This window comes from Orbicella franksi, chromosome 7 (assembly GCF_964199315.1).
Source record: "Orbicella franksi chromosome 7, jaOrbFran1.1, whole genome shotgun sequence".
Taxonomy (NCBI): domain Eukaryota; kingdom Metazoa; phylum Cnidaria; class Anthozoa; order Scleractinia; family Merulinidae; genus Orbicella; species Orbicella franksi.
Window position 1 is genome coordinate 30275375 of NC_138151.1, and position 22948 is coordinate 30298322.

At 40.2% G+C, this 22948-nt stretch overlaps 2 protein-coding genes across 2 annotated transcripts; both read left to right on the top strand.

Annotated features, from left to right (window-relative positions):
• Positions 1-5117: 5117 nt before the first annotated feature.
• On the top strand, positions 5118-16153 carry LOC145491931 (UDP-glucuronosyltransferase 2B4-like). Its single transcript, XM_081471230.1, has 5 exons — positions 5118-6393; positions 10773-11376; positions 12004-12210; positions 14186-14474; positions 15114-16153. The coding sequence occupies exons 1-5, from the start codon at positions 6235-6237 to the stop codon at positions 15400-15402; spliced, it is 1548 nt and encodes a 515-aa protein (XP_081327356.1). The 5' UTR covers positions 5118-6234; the 3' UTR covers positions 15403-16153.
• A 1393-nt stretch (positions 16154-17546) lies between these two features.
• On the top strand, positions 17547-22381 carry LOC145491932 (UDP-glucuronosyltransferase 2B10-like). The gene is made up of 5 exons (XM_081471231.1): positions 17547-18330; positions 18854-19457; positions 19801-20007; positions 21622-21910; positions 22091-22381. The coding sequence occupies exons 1-5, from the start codon at positions 18187-18189 to the stop codon at positions 22377-22379; spliced, it is 1533 nt and encodes a 510-aa protein (XP_081327357.1). The 5' UTR covers positions 17547-18186; the 3' UTR covers positions 22380-22381.
• Positions 22382-22948: the final 567 nt, after the last annotated feature.

The window sequence follows — 22948 nt, forward strand, 5'->3', positions numbered from 1 at the left end:
TTCGGTAACGAAGATAGTTCGGTAACGAAGAAAGTTTGGTCACGAAGATAGTTTGGTCACGAAGATAGTTTGGTCACGAAGATAGTTTGGTCTCTCGCTAGACGATGAGCGGGAGACCAAGCTATAGCTATTTCAGCGCACCGTGATCGGGAAGAACCCATCTTCTGAACATCGACTTGGAATCTTGCCGCGTTAAGGTGTCTCGTCACAGTGTTTTTTCTGGATCATACCAAGCATTTTCAATCAGTTATGAAAATTACACCAGTACTGTGGAAGCTCTCGTAAGCGGACACCCACGGGACGCGAAAAAGCCTAACTGTGCTGGAGCTGTCCTCTTACGAGAATGGTTCTCGTAAGCGGCCACTAGAGTTGTGAGAGAAAGATGGCCGCCTACGGGAGCTCGCTAAGCTCACAAAAAACATCGGGAATACAAAAATATCACCAAATTGTTATTTATTTATTTATTGAGGAAATTCACGAAATTGCAACTACTGAAGGTAAATTTAAAAGAGGGTTGGGATAGATAGCTAAGCATTTTTCCTCATTTCGGAAACCAAATTCTGTTTGTTTTCATGTTACTTTTCAAAATTCTCGACATCTTGTTTCAGCTGTCTTCTACATTTTCTAGTTGCCTTTTTACTTTTATCTAGTGGTAAGTGCTAGTCATGACGTGACATCGCTTGCGAAATGACGTCATCAAATTTACGTTAATTTTCGACTTTGAACCTCAGAATTTTAGAAATGACAGCAGCTGGTATGTACGTAATAAGCATCTCCCTCCCTCGTCCAACCCCCAACCCGCTCCCCCACCCCCACCCCCAAAAATAACAATGACACAACGACAACAACAACAGCTATAACGAGCTAAACAGATAGCTTCATTTTGTATCCTTTAAGAAGAAGGGATAAATGTATAAATCCTTATGTTTTGAGGCCTTTGTTTGTTGGTTACACAGCATTTTTTCAGGTGAGCCAAACTTTTAGAATTGTTCTAGATGACAAAAATGTTACATACATAGGAACGTGTGCCCTGATGGTATATTATTTTCAAAGTTCACAAATGGTTTTCATAATCACTTACGGTAGTTTTTCATTACCGCAGGCACCACCGCTTTCCCGAAATCCCCCTCCGCCCCTATAATTATTGAGAGAACAGAGAGATCATGTTAAATCCCCCATCACTCTCACCCTTTCATCTCTAACCGCCTCTCCTACCCGTACCTCCTCTTACTCCCCTTTGGATGCTTGTAGACCTGCCTAGCAAGTAATTTCGACTTCTCAAATTTAGCCAGTGAGGCATGTCGAAAGAAGTGAAGTTAAGATGATGTAAAAAAAAAAATGGAATGGGCTTCTACTGGTCGAGTTCATTAAAAAAATAAAAACAAAACAAACGAACAAAAAAAAAGTGGATGCAAAGTTCCATTCTAAGCGAATTTGTTGTATTTTATCAAGAGAGAAAGGAGGGCAAGAGAGTTTGTTTCCCAAATATACCTCTATTGGCGTTGTTTAATTTTTGATTTAAACTTGACTCACTTTGGGAGTGCTACTATCTTTAGTTAAGATAATTTATGTATCTTATTGTATTCTTGTAGATTCCCTTTGGCGCACACGCATTTAATTCTGAATGTTTAGGACAAAGGTACGACACTTCGTGCAAGCGAACCTCTCCTTACGGCCGACTTATAATAAGGGCACTCATCCATGTCTGCCCTTTTGGTGTCATGTACTTAATAGTGTATCCATGTTATCCAAACTATTGCAATGCCCTAAAATCTGATTATATGAGGCAGCCCGATTTAAGCAGATAAATGAAATAATGCGCTGAATGGGTAGATCTTTGCTTCGAATCTCAAAGCGAAAGATGATGGTAGCCATCACTTTATACCCACTGTCAGTGTGTGTTTTTCTTTTTTTAAGGGAGCTATTCCAAATGTATGGAATATCTCATATGTCTATTTTAACGAGGGTAATATTTTGTAAGTGTCCTCGTATCATCGTGTCTCACGCATACCCATACCAGTGGGAATCAAACTGCAAGGGAACAGAGCTTGGTTATCGCATTCATAGTCCTGATTACTACAGAGGTAAAAAGAAAATGTTTAGCTAGGCTACTCTTTCACTTGACTGATGACCTTAAATTTTTTAAAATCTGTTTAAGACAGCAGAACTCCCTACGTTGTAACTTACCGTATAGTCCACATTCAGTAGGGTACGTTCATGGAAAAATAAAAGAAAGATCGGAGATAAATAAACAAATGAAAACACCAACAAAATAACAAAAAGATAAAAGTTTAAGCAAGGTTTTCAGAAATGGCGAGACTCTCAACCTTCAAAGTTAAGGGCTTAGTGGGAACAACACTTGTCCCTTGTTGCTGTTGCTTGTTTCGTTTTTTTTTTTTTTTTTTTTTTAAGTATTTTGCTTTCTTAGCTGTTTTTTCCATGAGGCTAGTTATGATATGCACGTTTTTGATATGCATGACAACCATGAGCGTGGTGGAACGTTTTGGGAGTCAACAAAATACAGTAAGTAATAAACCGTTTTCTGTTGTCTACTGAACTCGGTAGCGTATTATGAGTCAGATCAATTTTGCTAAGTTCAAGGTAATGGTTATTTATTATAATGCTTAACCGGTTTTGAACATATAACAACGTCGAGAATATGATTAAGTTAAGTTTCTCCATTTTTCTTTACCTCTTAAGATTCTTGCAGGTCCCTTTTTATCCGTGGAGGAAAGGAAAAAAAAAAAAAGAAAGAAAGAAAGAAGGAAAGAAAGAAGACTGAGAAAACAAAAACACATGAACATTCGCGAAGATTCAGTCTGATTTTGTTTCTTTAAGGTACAAACAGAATCCTGTATGGAAGTCCATGTTCCAGTTTTGGAATACATCATGCGAATCAAGGGCTTTTTTTTTGGTGAAATAGATGAGATAACACAAGGAATCTTGTCCGCAAATCCGATGGCCTGCTTGTTTACAATCTTTGATTTTATGCGTGCTTGTGAACGATATTTGTTTAAAGTGTTTCTTGTACGTGATATCGTAGATTTGGGTTATGCTTAGAAGAGAGAGAGAGGGAGAAGAGAAGGCTAACAAAACTCAAAAACAAATAAAATAAAACAACTAAAACATGTAAAGACATGAATGACCATCGCAGTGATAAACATAAAATAAGATTAAAAAAACAAAAACAAAAACGCTACTATTAAAAAGGTCGCGGTTATTCAGAAACGCTTCTTTTTCTAAGGGAGTTATTACGATTAGTGACCTCCTTTCTGATGCTTAATCTTCCTAAAGGGCGTTAAGGTGTCGACTTCGTCTCGGTAATATTCACAAATGTTCACTTCGCCTTGGGCGAATAATTGTAATTAGTATATTCTCAGCTCCGACTATTGCATTTCTAGCTCTCTGATTGGCTCAAAAACTCCGACTATGAGCCATTAGTCGGAGTTTTACCTTATATGGAAAACAGTGCGCCAAGTTTAAAAATTTTCCGCTCTGTAAAATTGTTGAAATAAAAATCGGCGGCAAAAACCCGATTAAGAATATACTAAAACAATTATTCCATTCGACCTTGTTGGATATGAAGTGATCATAACCAACTCGCGCTACGCGCTCGTTGGTTATTTATCACTTCATATCCAACGCGGTTTCATGGAATAATTGTTAAATAGAAAACGATGCGAGAACCAATCAGATTCACGGCGACTGCATGAGTGGCGACTTAGGCCTAGTTCAGACGTCGTGCTTCTGCCGTGCCGAACTAAATTCAGAAATTAAGTTCGACAAAAGCACGGCAGAAGCACGGCGTCTGATTCAAACTTTTGAATTAAGTTCGGCAAGTAATTAAGTTCGACAAGCTCTGCCGCGCTACACGACTCTGGCACGGCAGCGATTCAAACGTCGTGCTTCTGCCGCGCTAAACAAAATTCATAAATTGTAATAATGTATTTTGGCGAGATTGCGTTCCCACGGGGAGTTAGCAGGAGAATTGCTACGAGGCATCAGTGTATCCTAAATTTGGTTCGACTCTGGCACGACGTCTGAATCAGAGTTGTTTTCCTGCCGTGCTACAGTCGAACCCAATTGCAATTTAGTTCGCCACGGCAGAAGCACGACGTCTGAACTGGGCCTTATACTTGTTATCGCACGGTAATTGTTTTTTACTTCTTAAATCCTCCCAGTCCCTCTTTGGCCGTCACAGAAAAGAAAAAAAAAAAATTCGAAAAAGAGCCTGAATTCTAAAATTCTTCCATAGTTTTTAGAGGGAAACGAAGCCCGGCAAACATCAAAGGCGCAAACAAAGATGCCAAGATTTATGTTGGAAGGTCCACGACAGTGCACAATCTTTTGTTGAGGCCTTCCAAGGGGTTTGAGCGACAAGCGACATTGCGTCAAAATGTGGCGACAATTTGTTACCAAAGTACCGACAGCCGAGGGAAGTCGACATGAAAGGAGCGACAATTTGCGAAAACGACAATCCATTTTTCATTTCGACAAAGCGACAACTGCACTTTTTTTCTTCGACAGCGACATGACTGTCATGACTTAACAAGGCCAGCGTGACTCTTTTGGAGCTCTATTGATTGCGTTCATGGTAGATCAGTTGTACAAATATTAACAAAAACAAACCATCATTCATTCCCTCCCTCCCGTTTTTCCTCGGGGGGTGGGTACGGCTACACGTAGGCTACCTTTATTAGGGTATTCAGGTTATTTTAGGTGATCTAGGGTCGGGTGAGAGTCGGCCAATTGTTTGCCAAGGGCAAACATAAGAAAGACAAGAAAAAGACCAACAAGAAGAGTAGAAAGAAGGAAAGGGTGGAAAAGGGTTACGGAAAGAAAGACAGGAAAGGTGAGTTGGCGCTTTTCATAGTTAATCGGTTTTCACGGTCTCAAATATTTAGCTTTGTTGACCATTGTTTGGCAGTCCTTTTTTATAATATGGATGATTGTATCGGATAGATAAAGCATTAAGTCATTAAGTTTATATGGCGATCAGCGAACATGAGCGAGCTAGAAACTTGCACTGCACTCTGTGTACACGTGGACAGATGACATTGATTTTGGAGCGTCTTTTTGCTTCTCGATATTGTTTATTTATTTCTTAGCACACTAATCTCTCAACCTTAACTTGGTGCAGTGTTTGGCAGTTTATTTTTCCAATCATAGACCATTATACTATTGACGATTCATCATAAAATTATGAAGCATCTACGGCGAACAGCGAGTTCGGATCAGTTCGCAGCCTGCAGTCTGTGTGAGTGTACACCGACTGTGCGCTGGAGATAAAATTAATTTTTTTGCCTTTTGACGAATACGTTTACACAGAATGCTATATTAATGATTAACATTGCTGCATGTCATTGATAATAAATTATGGAGACAAAATTGAAATACTTGCAAACACCTGACCTTATCTAGCACTGGGGCGCATGCGTGTGTGTTTTATTTTATAATCATCCCGCTTAAAATATATTTATTCATAAATGTGTCGGTCGCGGGGTACAGTTGAAGTCGTCATAGCATTTAGCCCCAAGCCCCATTAACATAGATGTAGACATCTGGAATATTGAACTTTTGTTGATGGTTATTATCGAAAATAGAGTTTTACAAAAATGTTAAACATTTTATTTAAAATTGGAGGTTATAGCGCCGAAATAACCCTGCATCGTCACACGTATACTCGTCAAAATTAGTACGTTAAGATTACGAGCGGCCTTATTTTAGAGAAACGTCAGAGACAAATTTTTGTAGCGACAACGACATATGAATTTGTACAGAAAAACGACAGCGACAATTTCCTCCGCTGGTTAGGCGACAAAGGTACACAGAAGGATGCGACAAGGCGACAAGACTACCCCCCTTGGAAGGCCTCTTTGTTTTGCGTTCATACACTATGCATGAATTACGTAACCAGAACGTTTCCATTGGTTAGTTCCTCAGAGTAAACAGCTATTGTGTTTTGTTCACAAAGAACTTTGTCGGGTTTCATAAACATGCCCCTTTTTTTTTTACTGAATCACTCTATGCTTAATTAGAATAAAGTAATGTTGCGTGACCTTTGAATTGGTATACAAATGAATCCAAAGTTGCACAATACTGTATTCTGTTAACACTGTACCCCGTGATTGATAGACTATTATTCGTGCGTGATGACCAGAGAAAGAAGCTTGCCAGCAGTCTAAGCACTATCGCCGGGTCAAGATTTGCTTGCAGCTGGGCTTGTGTTTACACATGCGATCAATCATGATGTGGATTGCTGTGATATTACTTTGTGCTGTATCGTATCCATCAAACGGTGCGAGAATGCTCGGGGTGGTTGGAACGGACTCAAAGAGTCGCTATGCGAACATGAGGAATTTAGCTGATGAACTGTGTTCGCGTGGGCATGAGGTTTGTTATGTTATTTGTTATTCTTAAGGAGGAAACGAAGATGAATTTAGAAGTCTTTACTACGACTTCGGAGAGCCTGATAACTGAGTTACGATAGCGCGCGTCAAAATGTGTGGTCAGTGAAAGGATTTTAAAGCCTGGCCACCTTTAGACTTTCTGAAAAGTCCTTCGTCTTATTCAGTTTATTCAATACTTCGTCGCTCGCTCGGCCGCTTGGCGACCTTAAAACGGCCGCTTGGCGACCTTAAAACGGCCGCTTCGCGACCAAACATATTCTACCCTGAAATTCATGAGGTCGACTTGTGGCAAGTCTATATATGGCCACCTCTGCACGCGATCTTCGAATACACGCATCAAAGATCATCTTTGAATACACTTTTGCCGCATACATCAAAGGTGGCGAAGGTCGTTTTTACTCACCTGTGAACGCATTGATTTGCGTAGAATGCAAAACAGCCGTAATTTTTGCGAACGCAAGCGACGGTCAATATTCGAACGAAGGTCTGGAGCAGGAGGGAGGGGGTGACTCTGTTGTTTTCCGGTATTTATTCGTGACCGACTCATCGCTACCAGTGTGACGTCACATAGCAACGAGTGAGCGCTTCGAGTAGCTTATTCCGATTACGCCATTTAAGAAGGACAACAGAGTCTAAGAAAGACAAAAATACAGGCCTAATATCGCTTTTGTTCGCTAACTAAGTGTAGGTGTGTGCAGTTTGTTAATGCTTTTTGTCTGTGTGCATTATTTGTTTTAGTTTTGTGCGCGCGTTATCGTGTAACCTTGTTGAATTTTGTTGCGGGTAACTGACGGAACCGCCATCTTGAAAACGAGATGAGAGCCCGGGGTGTGGGGGATGGGTACTCTCAGAAAAGCTGGGTGGGGGTGTGCGGCCCGCTTCCCAAAACCCTTACCCTATTTATGACCAAAATCTGCGATATTCCTTACCCTATTTGTGGTCTGACCAAATATTCAATACCCAATTTATGACCCGACCAGTAAATCAAAACCCTGTTTCAGACCTGCGTTATAATAAGTTCCCTATTTCAGACCAATGTTGAATTACCGTAAACATAATTTGTGATGGGCTTTTGTTAATTTTCTTTTCGATAATGATGAAAACGTGGCTTCTTCTTAAAAACATACCCATATCAACGCTAGAGTCCAAAAACCATACCCTATTTATGACCAAAATGGCCGAAATAGGCTAAAATCGATACCCTATTTATGACCAAAACGGGTGAAAAACCATACCCTTTGGGGCCGGACATACCTATATAGCTCATATAAGGGAGTACCCCACTCCCCCCCCCCCCCCCCCCTCCGCGGCGGATGAGAGAAGTCAACGTAGAACGTTCGCGTTTTCTCTCTTAACCCTTTGAATACCAACTACGCATCCATGCGTAATTATAATGGTCGTGCTATTTGTACCACTTGTGACGTCATCAATTTCAATGCCATTAGAATGATATTCTTGAGAAGCGATAGTAGTGCTAGGCTAGGCCTTTCCGCACAATGGTCAGGTTTAGATATCGACGACATTCCGATGTCGCAAATCGAAAAACAACGTTATCAGTTTTGGTGCAAAAACGGTGGTAAAATGGTCCACTACGCCTATGATTGATCAAGGTCCATTTCTAGGCTTCGCCCGTAATTAACATCCAACTTTTCACGGCAGCCAGAAAGAACATACAACGCAAAAGGTAGCCAGTGTAAAAAAAAAAGTCCAAATTTTGGCTTATGCGGATGCCCGGAATTGAAATTTTGCTCAATTTTGTACCTAATCCTCAAAAAATCTCTCCTTTAACAAAAAAAAGAGCTTTCTTAGCAAAACTTAGGCTTATTTAGCGTCATGGCAGCTAAAAAACCTGACTAAACGGTTAAAAACGGTATTTTTTGGCGAAAGTTTGGTATTCAAAGGGTTAAATGTCGTACCAATAGTTTTGTTAATAGGAGGTTTTATGCGTCGATAGTATACGTTTAATCCGCGTGTATCGCTGTGTCAATTGAACCAGCCGTTCCTCTCATCACTCCGTTTGAGTGTTGAGATGTTGTTTATTTCTTGATTTCCACCAAAATTTCCCTGCGATGTGATCGGTTTTTGTATGTTTTGGAGAACTTTTGGTGGTAGTTATCAGGCCTATGAATTCAGTTCTTTGTGTTTTAATTGTGTCCGCTTTATGGTGATATTTGTTGGCTATTAAGGCCCAGTTCAGACGTCGTGCTTCTGCCGTGCCGAACTCAATTGCAATTTAGTTCGACTATGACACGGCAGAAAAACAACTCTGATTCAGACGTTGTGCCAGAGTCGAATCAGATTTAGAATTTACTGATGCCTCGTAACAGTTCTCCTCCTAACTCCCCGTGGGAACGCAATCCCGCCAAAATATATTAATATAATTTATGAATTTTGTTTGGCGCGACAGAGGCACAACGTTAATTCAAAAGTTTGATTCAGACGCCGTGCTTCTGCCGTGCTTTTGTAGAACTTAATTCCTGAGTTTGGTTCGGCACGACAGAGGCACTGCGTCTGAACTGGGCCTTAATCGTACAGCAGCTTTATTTGTTGGCTTTTGTTGTGAAGGTTTGTTGGCTTTTTTTTGGGTACGTTCTCGGTCAGTGGGCACGATCGAAAAAAAGGGCCGAGCAACAAGCGGGTTCTTGTAGAGAAAGAGACGGAGAGCTTGGAACAGGCTAATGATCATGCTGCAACTGTCCTGCATTGCCATGTTGTAATGGCTCCTATTTCTTAAGCCTCCAAGAATTTCAAGGCTGCATTGTAGTCTTTTCGTCCCTTTAAGTTCTCATTATATTCCAACTAAAAAACAACCCTCCACTAAATGTCACTAAATAGATATTGCTGCATAACACTCAAAATAAATGAAAGCAAATGCTAAGTGTTAGAGTGCAGAAATGCCGTAAAGACAATCTGACATTTATTCTTATTATGCCTATTAGCTCTTTTTATTTATTCTGCTTTTATAATCATCTCCTGCTCTTCACAGGTCCACATAAGCCTATATGTGCCATTTAATCCATCAAATATTGTCACTTGCATGTCTTTGTCTAATAGCATCACTAAATGCTCCAGCTACAACTTTGAAATATTCTCTAGTGAAGTGGCATTCCCCTTTTTTTAAATCTTCAAGCAGATTCTGCACATTGCCAAAAATATTTGAAGGATAATAAACACAACAGCTTCCATTTGACTTTCAAAATATGGTCGATATTTGTCCTTGGACATTATCTGTTCCTATCTTCTCGGAATGGATAATGTCCACAGAGTGGACACCGAATGAAGGCTACTTTTCATAAAACCTGCATTACTAAATAAAGGAATGATTGATTGACTGAATCAATATTTCTCCCTCGGACTCCGGAGGTCCATAAGTTTCATTCTCCTCCAGTGTGCTTAGCAGCTATGCTCCCATTCTGACCATATATGGCCATACATGCCCTGCCTGATCCATTGTTAGTGGTTTTATTTGTGGTTAGTGTGATAACAGTCAGCGCTGAAAACCTTGATGTTAGCTCCAGAGAATTTCCCCTCTTTTGCTCTGTTTTGCGTCTTCATAGCTCAATGTTTAGTTATCCTGTGTAAAAATGGTTGAATTTCACTACCCTAGCTTTTTCTGCAGTATGGTATCAAAGTCAATAAGGTTGGTGGCATCTATTTCAGTTGCTGATGTAACAGAAAAATCACATTTTTTTAACTTCACACCAATTAAGTGAAACTATCGTAAATTTGGGATCTCATATTCCAAATTAAGCTTGTCAATTGATTTATACTGGCAATCAAGCTGTGGTAAACCTTTGTATGACTCTGTTCCTTTAAAGGAAATATCTTGGGCTGTCATTATCAATGGGAGTTTAATAAAGAGGTGTGGAAAAGTGCTTAAGGTGGCTCCCTAGAGTAATTACGAACAACCCTCCCCATAGAACACGAGTTATAAGAGGAAACTTAGTTAATTTCTCTTACAGTTTTCCCCATAGAGATTTACCAGTATGGGTACTGTTAAAATAAGGCTTATTTTTGGATTAAGGGCGTTACCATGGCAACATCTCATCTAATGACAAGCAGATATATTCCTCATTTTGACCTAAACTCTTTAGTATTTATACTTTCCTTCGGTGAAATTTTTTCATACTTCGCCACATCATGGAAATTATATTGCTTGACATTTTGAATCGGTAAACACTCAAGGTTGTTCAGACGGTTTTTCCAATATTCTGTAATTAGTCATTATTCTAAATATATTTATAATTTTATAAAAGAAGCCCGTTTCCAGTAAGCAATAACTACGCCATAGGGCGCTATGCCCACACATGTACACAATGCGAACAATTTTTTTATGTTGCTTTCCATTTCTATTCTTTTCAGGTCTTGCTTATTGTTCCCAGTAATTTACCATTTCCGCCGTCGAAGACAGTAAAGCATTCGATTTACGACAATCCTTTGGAGATGGACTACGCTGAGAAAAACATTATACCCAAGTGTCTTTCTGGATCGCGATGGGAAGTTATTCAGCAATCTAAAATGTGGATAGATGTCTTGGTGAGCTTCTGTATATCAATTATAAAACACGTGAAGAAGCACCAAGAAGAACTTAAAGAATTCGATTTGTTATTTGGTGATTCACCCCCAGCTTGTCACGTGATCATCGCCGAGTTTCTCGCCCTTCCCCGAATTGATATCGAACCAGCCTTTCCAATGAGACTGAAACCCGAATTAAGTCTAGTGTCATATATTCCCAGCCTATTATCCTCAAATAGTGCTGAAATGAGCTTTATGGAACGACTTCAAAACTTATTTTTTTTTGGAGTCATGAAGAGATCAGAAATGTACTTTTCTACTCGTTACGGGGAGCTTAAAACAGAATTCAATATTATGCCAGAAAGACATTTCCAGGTCTCCATTCATATGGCGGAGATGACCATTGTCATGGGCCACTTTGCACTGGAATATCCTCAACCACTTTTACCAGGTATTAACACACAATTAACAACTACTTCATATAATAAAATATGTGCAAGTAATGTAAGTCATCGATCTAGTGGAAACTAAGTAACGCAACCATCCTATGCTATTGCTTTTAATTCCCACGAAAAAATGGAGAAATATTGGACAAATTTGCAGGTTCAGTGGTTGACCAAGCTGCATGCAAATATTTCTCCAATATTTTCGGTATGTCTCCAATACGGTCCAAACAAGCAGTTCAACAAAGTATTTATTATCATAGTTCTTTTCAATCTACGGCTAAATTGATGAATTTCTGTTATGTATTCTCGGCAAACGCGCGCGAAGGGTAAGCAAATTTATTCACGTTTCGCATGTCGCTGATGTTAACATTTAACTGAGTAATTTCCTCGAAACATGAAGGTAAAAAGATTTCTACCTAACAAAAAAACCTGTTTATTTTCTGTAATGAATTGAAAAGCAGTTCGCCGAAATCAATTCGTGAGCGTCCATCTTAGCGGCCCGTATTGCAAAAATTGGAAACCAACCAGACTTCTCCTTTACTTTGCAGACCATTCAGCCATATAATTTTTATTTATTATATGTAACACATCTACGGTTTGATATTTTTACCCATTCATGTCTCAAATCACAGACACTAAACTAGTGGGACCGTTAACAGTGAAACCCCCAAGGTCACTTCCACAAGACCTTCAGCAGTTTATCAGTGGAGCAGGAGACAAAGGGATAATACTGTTTTCATTAGGAACACTCGGGGATGAAGTGTTGCAGAAACACCAGGTGGACATGTTGGCCGAAGTTTTCGGAAGACTGGAGCAGAGAATAATATGGAGATTAAAAAGTAGGTCCTGTAAGAAATTTGCTCTAAAAACAATAAGAAGAAACTTCTTGAAAAATGACAAAGGGCTACGCAGTGCAATAGGGACTTTAAGATATGGTACGGCTAGGCTGTAGTACGGCTGCAGATAGTGAAGATCACTTCCGGTGACGTCATGACGCGCGTACCAGTACGGCTTTCCCACCGTAGCCTTGATTTCTACTACGGGAAAGTGCCTGGTTTCACGTACTCTTCACTACGTGAGTATAAGCCTGCTGTTTACTTCTCATTTTAACGCTTTTTGCACTGTTTGAACAGCCTAGTTTGAAGTAATAATTTTAGTAATTTTAATTCATCAATTAGCCTTGTGGCCGATTGTTGGGGTGGGATGGGTAGCGTGCACCACGTAAAACGTGATTCACCTACCTCAATTCTCTCATAACATCAGAGCTATTTGACGTATCGAATGTGGTTTAGCGTTGTCTGTACTCTTATCGACAACGATATGCGTCATCATAGTGGTCAAAATGTTGTGCACCCATGAGGCGCAGCCGAGTGAGACCACTAAAGCCTGCGTCATCAGGAAAGAATGTTTTGTAGCTCAGCGACGGCAAATGGCCATGAGTTGTGGTAAGAAAACAAATTTTCCGTGTAGCTCGGCGACCCTCAGATCTGTGGTCAGAAAATAAATTTTCCGAGTTGTAGCTCAGCAAATTCGTGGTGGCCATAATTGGTTGTCGGAAAACAAACTTTCCATGTTGTATAACTCGCCAAAAGGCCGTGTTTTGTGGCCAGAAAGGTTAATTCACCTTTTTCATTTGTGAAAAAGAGATGAAAATTCGAACAATGTAAACAAACACAAAACATTTGACGACGCGCTACAAACGTTGGCGTGAAGGGGTGAAATTGTCAGGTTTGCAAATTCAACGTATTTTTGAATTAAGAATTGAAAACAAACAAACAAACAAACAAAAAAAATCAAATCAAAATCAATCAAAATCAAAAACACCAGAGTAAAATTTAAGAGTTGTCGTGAGAAACAGTTATTGTAAGTAATATTTGGACCTTGAATGAAAATACACACGTGAAACATACACACTCCTAATTAAGATTGTGTCGTATCGAGGTTTCTGCCCCTGCCCTAGCTGACCACCAAGGTAAATACAAACCGGGAGTGAACCGAGCAGGGGTGACATTGTATGTGACTACTGTGTCAGAGCTAACTGTTGTATGTGAGATTGTCTCACTAGTTTTATTATGGAAATGTGCTGCGTTTGGTCAAGTAAATCTTCTTAGGAAATATTAAAACAGTTCTGTCATGAGGGTTTAAAGCCAACTTAAAATTTAGATCTTTTTTTTCTAATTGTTTTAAACTTATTTATCCAGTTCATACTTATTGTTGACAATCACCGTCACTGAAAAAGCCCGCGCGCCCCTCTTGTATACCGTAAATACTCGAATTAACGCCTCCTCCCAATAAGCACCCCCTTCGAATAAGCGCCCCTCCTATCTGCCACAATTTAAAATAAGCGAGTACTAAGATCGACAACTGAGGATGTATTGCACTGGTTGTGTTTCATCACAAGCAAGTGATTATCGACTCATCAAGCACTGCGCATTGACCGTCACAACGGATGGTAGTGAAGATCTCCTGATTCATTGCCTAATAAAGGCCGACCAACCTTGTGCAGTAGGCCTAAACCTGCTAAAGGGGTCGCATTACAAAGTTCGTCAAGAAATACACGATTCTTCTGAGACTTCTAAGGAACTGACACATACAGGAGACCATGACCCTGGAAATACAAATATCAGAACAAACGATCAAATCTGACCACGTTTGGGAAAAATTAAGTAAGCGTCCCTCCATGCACGATTAAGCGCCTCCTTCGAATAAGCGCCCCTCGTCTTCTCCCAAATTTGAAATAAGCGCCCCGGGCGCTAATTCGAGGATTTACGGTAGTTTCCTAACTCCACGTAATAAATTCTTTTTCCATTGAAGGGCATATTCCAGAAGATCTTTCCTCGAACATCAAAGTTCTCCCATGGATTCCACAGAATGACTTATTAGCCCATAACAGCACCAGAGCCTTTATTTCACACACAGGTCACAACAGCTTATATGAAGCAGCTTTTTATGGTGTGCCACTGGTTTGTGTGCCAATTTACGGTGACCAACCTAGTAACTGCATCCAGGCTCAAACGGTTGGGATGGCAATTGGTGTCGATTTAAAGACGCTGACTGGTGATGAAATGTACCAGTCAATATGGCGAATCCTAGAGGAACCAAGGTAATTTTGATTCTTTGCTGTCACTTTGCTGAAACTGTTACATATCGATTGTCATATATTTCTCTTCATGAAACTAAAAATAGAATCAGTATATATCCTTTACGCGTACGCGATGAGCCATATTTCAATAAATGAGTTAGATACTGTGAAACTGTTGGAATGAAGAACGAATACGCAAAAATATTTAGCCACAATCTCGCTCACAAGGTGACAGATGATCATCGTTTATATGTATTTCAGGGATCGAAATTCCTAGTTTGATATTGTTTAGCTTTTTATCATCTTGTCATCATTCTGGAAGTTGCAAAAGGTTGTTAAGATTTTATGTTTATTAGTTTCAATTTAGCTTAAGTTTTAAGCAACGTTTCGATGGGAACAACGTCTCATAATGAAATGATACCTTTTGGGGTGAAAATAAATTTAGGTTTCGCCCGCGTACGGGTTTTGGTGCCTTTTAAGAGTCAAAATGGAACCCTTTCCCAGAGACGTATGATTCCTTGGCAATAGGTTATCGACTACTACCACAGTCGCGTTCATATTCAATTATGGTCAGATTTGTAAATCAATAACTTCGAATTTTAAGCCTTGAAAGTCTTCGGTCTCTTTATTAATCTGTATGTGTTTGCCTTTTCTCTTTAGCTTTAAGGGTAACGCTACTCGCATCTCGCGATTGATGCGTGACAATCCGCGACCTTCCGTTCAGCAAGCCGCTGACTGGATTGAATATGTTCACAGACACAAAGGAGCCAAGCACCTCAGACCGGAAGTGTATAATCTCCACTGGTGCCAATATTACCTCTTGGATGTAGTTGCATTCCTTTTAACTGCAATTTTTGCATTTTGCTTTGCAATTAGAGTGCTTTTTAGACTGTCGTGGAAGATTGTTACCAGGCTTGCGAAGGGTAATAAGACCTCGAAGCAAGAATGAGAACTGCTTCAAAGACAAAACATTACACTGTTAGTAGTTGTGATTTAATTTTACAACCATGGCTTCTTTGGTGCTTGTTTCCAAATTTTTGTCAACAATGCAATCCCATTGAGACAAGGAGGACTGAAATGGGGGAGAAGGGGAGGTGTGTCTTTGCACAAGGAACTTGAAATTCCTATTGTAACCGCTTTTCGGCAGACATGCAACTTCATCCTTTCTTTTCTTTCTTTTCTTTTTTTCATAATTAAAGACAACTTTGGTTATCGTTTGTTAAAGGCGCGGTGATCTAATGATTAGTACGCTGACTACGGATCAAGCCGTCCACGTTCGAGCCCTGGTCGGGGACATTGTGCTGTGTTCTTGGGCAAGACACTTTACCCTCACAGTGCCACATAGGGGTATAAATAAGTACCTGCGAATTTAATGCTGGGGTAGCCCTGTGATGGACCAGCATCCCATCCAGAGGAAAGTAGAAATATTCCTGGTTGCTTCATGCTCCAGAAATTGGAGATACATGCCGGCCTGATGGACCACTTGGCTCGTACACAGACTTGGTCTTAGCTATTTTGTTTGTTTGTTTGTTTTTTTACTTTATTTTGATTTTGTTTTTCAAATTGAAGAAATCCAAGAGAGCAGATTGCGCCAGTTAGAAATGATTCCATTCAGTTTTACGACATATTACGCCAGTATTTTATGTTATTGATTGTGAGACGTGCTATGAAGCTGTCAAGTTACAGGGTGATTGGTCTCTGAATCTCAGAAGATCAAAAAATAAAAAAAAAATGTCTGGTCTGAATCAAGGCCGAGTCAGTTAGAGTTGGTATCACACACAAGGTAATTAGCATACCGGAGTGTTACTGTAGATAAGGGTATCTGTAAATACTATTAGACAAACGTCTAACGAGTGTATCTAAATGTCCAGAGTCGAGGGTAACATGTCGAGGGTCGAGGGTAACTTAAAAAATATATTTAAATAAAGTGAAAAATAAAAATACAGTATATATGAAATAAATTGCTGAAGAAATAAAGACAGAACTTTTTTTAAAGAGAAGGGATGGCAATGTCTGTTTTATCCACTTGTCACGCGACGTTTTGGTCATAGAAATGATCTCCATTAACTGCATTTACTATACTCGTACGCTCAAAAGACTACAGTTACACCCTGCTTTAGAGCTGGTGGTCTAGTATTGCCCAGTTTCCAATAAATACCAAACAAACTAGAGAGAACTGTTTGAAATTATCCAATGTTATCTTGGGTAGTCAATGAACAAGCAGGAAGGCATTGAGGGCTAAGATAAGATGACAGACATGCCATACCCTATTCTTTAGTACTTCACATAACCCTATTTCAATCCACTGTGTTTACGTTAATTTTGTTTGCTTGGCGAGTATTAGAACAAGCCATGAAAACAATGAAAACAAAGATAGTTACTGGTTTATAATAATGTTCTACAGTCCTAAATGGAGATAATAAGCGTAAATATCGAGAAATGAAAATTGGCGTGCATGTGTCACGCAACGCTTTACTCAAAAAAAAAAAAAAAAGCTGGAGAAAGAAAATTCTCTCTTGATATCTTCAGCAATTTATTTCACATATACTATATTTTTATTTATTTTATATTTTTTTATTTTTCACTTTACGTTAATATATTTTTTAAGTTACCCTCGACCCTCGATATGTTACCCTCGACTCTCGACATTTTACCCTCGACTCTCGACTCTCGACAACTAGATAACGTCTAACATAACGACGTTAGAGAGGTTAAGCATGACGTTTACAGCAAACGGCAAACGGCAAAAATTAAAATGTTGTCGCCTCTCTTCAGCTGTGTGTACAGTAGAGTGAAACTATTTGTATTTACAATGAATAGTAGGAGACGTTATTCCATTTTTGTGTGCTTTATTTACGGATTAGAAGAAAAGAACTCAAAATCAGAAGTTATCTATCAATAATTCTAATACGTGTTTGGGTGATAATTGATGAAATGACGGGTTATTAAATAAACGGAACATTTATCTTGCTAACACATCTGCGTGATCTCTTGATTGTATTCACACATTCTTGACTACAGCATTCACAGGAGATTAGCAGATCAGAATCGCTGACACGAGCCATGTTTATGTTTGAATGCTTTATAGTCCGGCGCAATTTCCATTACTACAGATATTTTATGTGTGTTCTATTCCTTTCATGAAATTACAGGTTTGCAGCACTTAGAGTTAATTGAAAGAATTCGTGAAAAGAGAATGCATAATACTCGTGTGAAAGTTCGAAATGGTGTAAAAAAACAAGGTTATCACCAAGATTATTCAATTTCAAGACAAATATCAAAGGCCGCTTTAATCGGCTCAGACAAGCCAGACACCAGATAGTAAAGGGCTCTTGATTCCTGTTTCCGGAGCATGATATGATCAGAGCCCTGATATTCAAAACACGAATATGGTAACCAAGTATAAAAATGAATTTGGGCCCCTTTCACCCCTACTTATTGAGTGCAAAACATTACCAATGAAGGAAACTTTACCCCAAGAAGAATTGCAACATTTGTTAGATGGCCTCGATCGGATTTAGGTGATAGTTCGGAACTGATGCGTTCTTTTTCGACAGATTACCATGCTGACCTATACTGTAGTGCATAAGTGCTCAAAGTATTGCGTTACTGGGCGTTACCAAGCTTCACATTTATAGTCCCGCCTGTCTTCTTCACACTGAGTTTTCCGCAATACTGTAGCTGCACTTTAGCTCACTGCTAGGAACATACCACGCACGGGTGAACGTTGGACATGTGGATAACTGTGATCCTAATTTACATCGCAATTCCTCTAATTAGTGGAGCGAAAATACTCGGTGTGCTAATGACAGAATCCAAGAGTCATTACTCGAACTTGAGGAACGTGGCAGACGAAATGGCATCGCGAGGTTATGAGGTTTGTGATCTCACTGAGTTGGTATCAATGTGTAGCATTGGAGTTACATGTAAGACTGATCACTCAACACGCAATTTTTGTAGTCGTAAGGTGTCGTAGGTAAGACCATGCACTTATTTGGGGTTCGGTAAGTTGTTTCTATGCGGAAGATTAGGGCGATGTTAATTGGCGTAACTGTTCCATCACCGCGTTTGGAAAATTAGCGTGCTATAAAAGGCTTGGGGCTAGGGGACAAAAATATATTTTACAGCTATTATGGAGTTCTCATGAATTAATCGAAATACCTTACTTTATTAGACTGCCTAGGCCGCTAGAGGCCAGGCTTGTTTCATGTTCTGCGTTAGAAATTAAGTTGATTCAAGGGTCATTCAAGGGTCAATAACCACGCGGCCTGGGCCCGAGCGCGGTTCGCCAAAAGAATGAGGATCGAGGACAACCCGCTCCGGAAGGATTCTACTGTGGTAGTTGTGTGTAGTCATCATCACTATTCTCACTCCCTTGGTTTCATTTTTATCTTTTTCAGGTAACTTTAGTTGTCCCATCTACCATATCTTTTCCAGCGTCGATCTCAGTGCAGCATTTAGTTTACAAATACCCTTTCGACGAGAAACATGTAGAAAAGACATTAGTACCAATGTCGCATTCTCGATCGCTCTCGGAAATTGTAGATGATCACAAAATGTGGATGGATTTCTTTATCACCTCGTGTAGAGCTTTGATAACTTACGTTAAGCTTCATAGGGAAGAACTAAGCAAATTCGACCTAATGTTTCGTGACACTCCTCCAGAATGTGGAGCTATCGTCTCCGAGATGCTGGGTATTCCAAGAATCGACATCAGACCAGGAATGGCGATGCGACTTTACAAAGATATAAGCGTGGTGTCATATATCCCTGATATGTTCTCCTCGAACTCTGATAGAATGAGCTTTGTGGAACGAGTTGTTAACTTGATTTCTCATACTCTGACGTGGGTAACAATTTACCAATATTACGCACGCTTCGACGAACTAAGGAAAGAATTTGGCGTACAGGAACAAAGATCGTTCGAGGACTCTCTTAACAACGTAGAGGTGGTCATAATCACGGGTCATTTTGCTCTGGAATATCCTCAGCCAATTCTACCAGGTAAGAGCTATTATTCAAACAGTTAGAGGTTGTCACTTGGCGCTGGTGATGTGGAGACGGCTGATGTGGTATGATCGCTAACGTCGAGACACCAGTCGTCCATAAAATCTGCTCTCAACCAACATTGACACCGAGTTGAATTTTTTTTACTCGTGTCCCTTCTTCACCTTTTTCATGGTCCGAGAAGGAAATCAACTTTTAATAACTAGATCTTAAGCATAACCTTTACCACCATGGTGGCTGCACGACTCGTGCTGAGGAACTTTTTTTTTAAATCTGTACATATCTTATTGTAACAACATCGACACAAAAATGTTCGTTAATCTATTGTTTTAAATCAAAGCTACCAAACTAGTGGGACCATTGACAGTGAAAACTCCAAGTCCACTTCCAAGAGACCTGGAGCAGTTTATCATTGGAGCAGGAGACAAAGGGATAATCCTGTTTTCATTGGGAACACTCGGGGATGAAGTGTTGCAGAAACACCAGGTGGAAATGTTGGCCGAAGCTTTCGGGAGACTGGAGCAAAGAATCATATGGAGATTAAATGGTATGTTAAGACATTATAAGAATAGCAGATTACGTTTTATCCTCAGGACACATGAATTCTAGCGATCTCGTCGACTGCAATCTATGAATCAAGGAGCTTTTAATTCGGTATTTTATCAAACAAATAAAGATGCCCGGACAGTGCTCTGTTCTGTTGTAAAGCACTCAGGAAGTGGTAGAGCACGAAAGTGTAGGGAGAAACACGAGTAGTCGAGTGTTTCTCCCTACTTCTTGAGTGCTCTACCGCTTCCTTAGTGCTTTACAACAGAACAGAGCACAGTCGAGGCTTCTTTGTTTGTTTGTTATAAAGAATCCATTAATTTACCCAAGCATTCGACTGAATTTTCAAACCGAACTTTATTTTCCAAACGAGGAAAAGTGGCGTCACTGTGCATCTGTTCTCTGATAAAGCACGCGAAAATACGCCAATCACAATCATTGTTAGGATTATTCAAATAATTTCCTTGGCTAACGAGACAACAGCTGTCAATCACAACCTGAATTTCATTGAGTTAACCTTTCGGTTTCGGGTAGCTTTCGAGAGAAGAACGATTGCTTCAAAGTTCGCTTCTTCGCTTGATTTTTTGAATAAGGATCTAAAGGTTTCTAGTCCAGAGGAACCCGGCCGCATTGGGGCTTATGAAAACGTGCACTTTTCCAGTGGAAATTACGAAACAAGGAGCTCAAAGCCCGCGGATGAAAATGGGAAATGCTAAGTTGTAATTGAATGGAACTACAGTTACTTTACGACTTGCAGCGAGATTGCCCGAACTAGCCTCAAAGCTGGAAAGACTAAGACTACTCCTAATGGTTCTACTCTGAGTACAGGAGAGAATATCTGAGCAAGCTTTAAACTGATCGCTCGTCGAGTGAGCGTTTTAATTGTTGAGGTTCACTTCGCTGAGACTACCGGAGATCGCTAGTAAGCAAAGGAGCGTTACCACATTGCATGTCATTGTGTTGTTTTAGCATTTGTGCAAAAATAAAGCTTCCCGTCATAAACAGAGACAGCTCAATTGGCATTTTCTGTCGTTGTTTTCCTTAACTATAATTTATAATTTATAAATTTGTGAGCCAGCTTACCGTCATCAACCCGCGCGTCTGTTCTCTGATAAAGCACGCTTTTTCAGCCAATCAGAACGCGCGTTATATGCAAACGTTATTATAAAGCCTCTTATACTTGTAATGATCTGCGAAACGATCGCTGGATGAAGGTCTTCTGTGTTTGTTGTTGTTGTTGTTGTTGTTGTTGTTGTTTTTGTTTTGCTGTTTTTGCTTTGTTCTTTTTTCATATTAAAACTGAAGGCAGTTCCTAGCAACCAGTGTTCTTTTCACTGACCCTACTATTCACGTAATCTGGGACTCTTCCTTCTCCATCAATGAACCCTTTCGCTCCTCCTGATGCCGAGGAGTTCTTAAAATACGAAAGCAAGAATCCCGAACATCGATCCTGCTACTGAACTGACAGGATAAGCCGACCTCCTAGAAACAGGATCTAGATTTCTGAGAGAAACGTACGAATCTTCTATATAATTATGCATCAGTATAATTGTAACACTTTACTCCTGTTGCTAAGTCTAAGCTTTGTAACTCCAGAATGTCTTCTTTCCTGAAGGTTATGTTCCAAAGGGTCTTCCTCCAAACGTCAAAGTTCTTCCATGGATTCCACAGAATGACTTATTGGCCCATAACAGCACCAAAGCCTTCATCTCCCACACAGGTCACAACAGCTTATATGAGGCGGCTTTTTACGGTGTATCACTGATCTGCATGCCGCTTTTTCTTGACCAGTTTAGTAACTGCGCCCAGGCTCGATCAGTTGGCATGGCAATTGGTGTTGACATAAAGACTGTGACTGGTGATGAAATATACCAATCCATAAGGCGAATCATTCAAGAACCAAGGTATTTTCAGTTATAACTTTAACACCCCCTGCGTTGATGCAGCTAGGTTATCCGAAAGAGACTGACATTGACTCAAGCCAAGATATTGCCACTGCCCTAACAGAACCACCAGCTATGCAAGGCTAAGAAGGCTAAGGCCAGATCCTTTCTCCTAATGTTTGTGTGTGCATTCCTTTTTAGCTTCAAGGGTAATGCTACACGCATCTCGCGATTGTTGCGTGACAATCCGCGGACTTCCGTCCAGCAAGCCGCCGATTGGATTGAATATGTCCACAGACACAAAGGAGCCAAGCACCTAAGACCGGAAGTGTATAACCTCCACTGGTACCAATATTATCTATTGGATGTACTTGCATTCCTTCTAACTACACTTTTTGCATTTTGCATCGCAATTACAATGCTTTTCAAACTGTTGTCCAAGATTGTTACCAAGCGTGCAAAGGGCGATAAGATTTCAAAGCAAGAATGAGAGCTATTTCTAATGAGCACAGTTAAAAGATGCGGACAAAACTTTCGTTTGACACTAAGTTATTACTGTAATGAGGACGGTGTTTAGAACATCGTGTAGGATTGTTTCCAAGCGTGAAAAGGTCGGTCTTAGCTCGAGGCAAGAATGAGAGCCGTTTCCAGTAAGTTAAATTTGTAGGCACAGGGGCAGATCCGGGATTTTTCTTAGTAAGGGGTGCACCACTAAGGCATGGCGTAACTGACTGGTGAGGTAAACAAATTTCAAAAACAACTACGAAGAAAAAAGCTTCATCTCAAGGGAGGGGGGGGGGGGGGGGGGGTTGCGCAGCCCTTGCTCCCGTCTTCTAGATCTACCTCCGAGGCACCTATAATGAGTCATTTGACCCTAAGAAATGGTTTTCACCAGGGTAGAAATACTCTCCTTCGTTACTTGGGAAACTGACGCAGCGCTTCTCCTTGAAAATGTTGCGAGACGACACAAATGAGGGAGCCGTGAGATAGACATTTAGGTTACATCCCCTCCTCCCTCTCTTCGACGTCCTCATGGAGTCTGCCATGCCAATAGTCGAA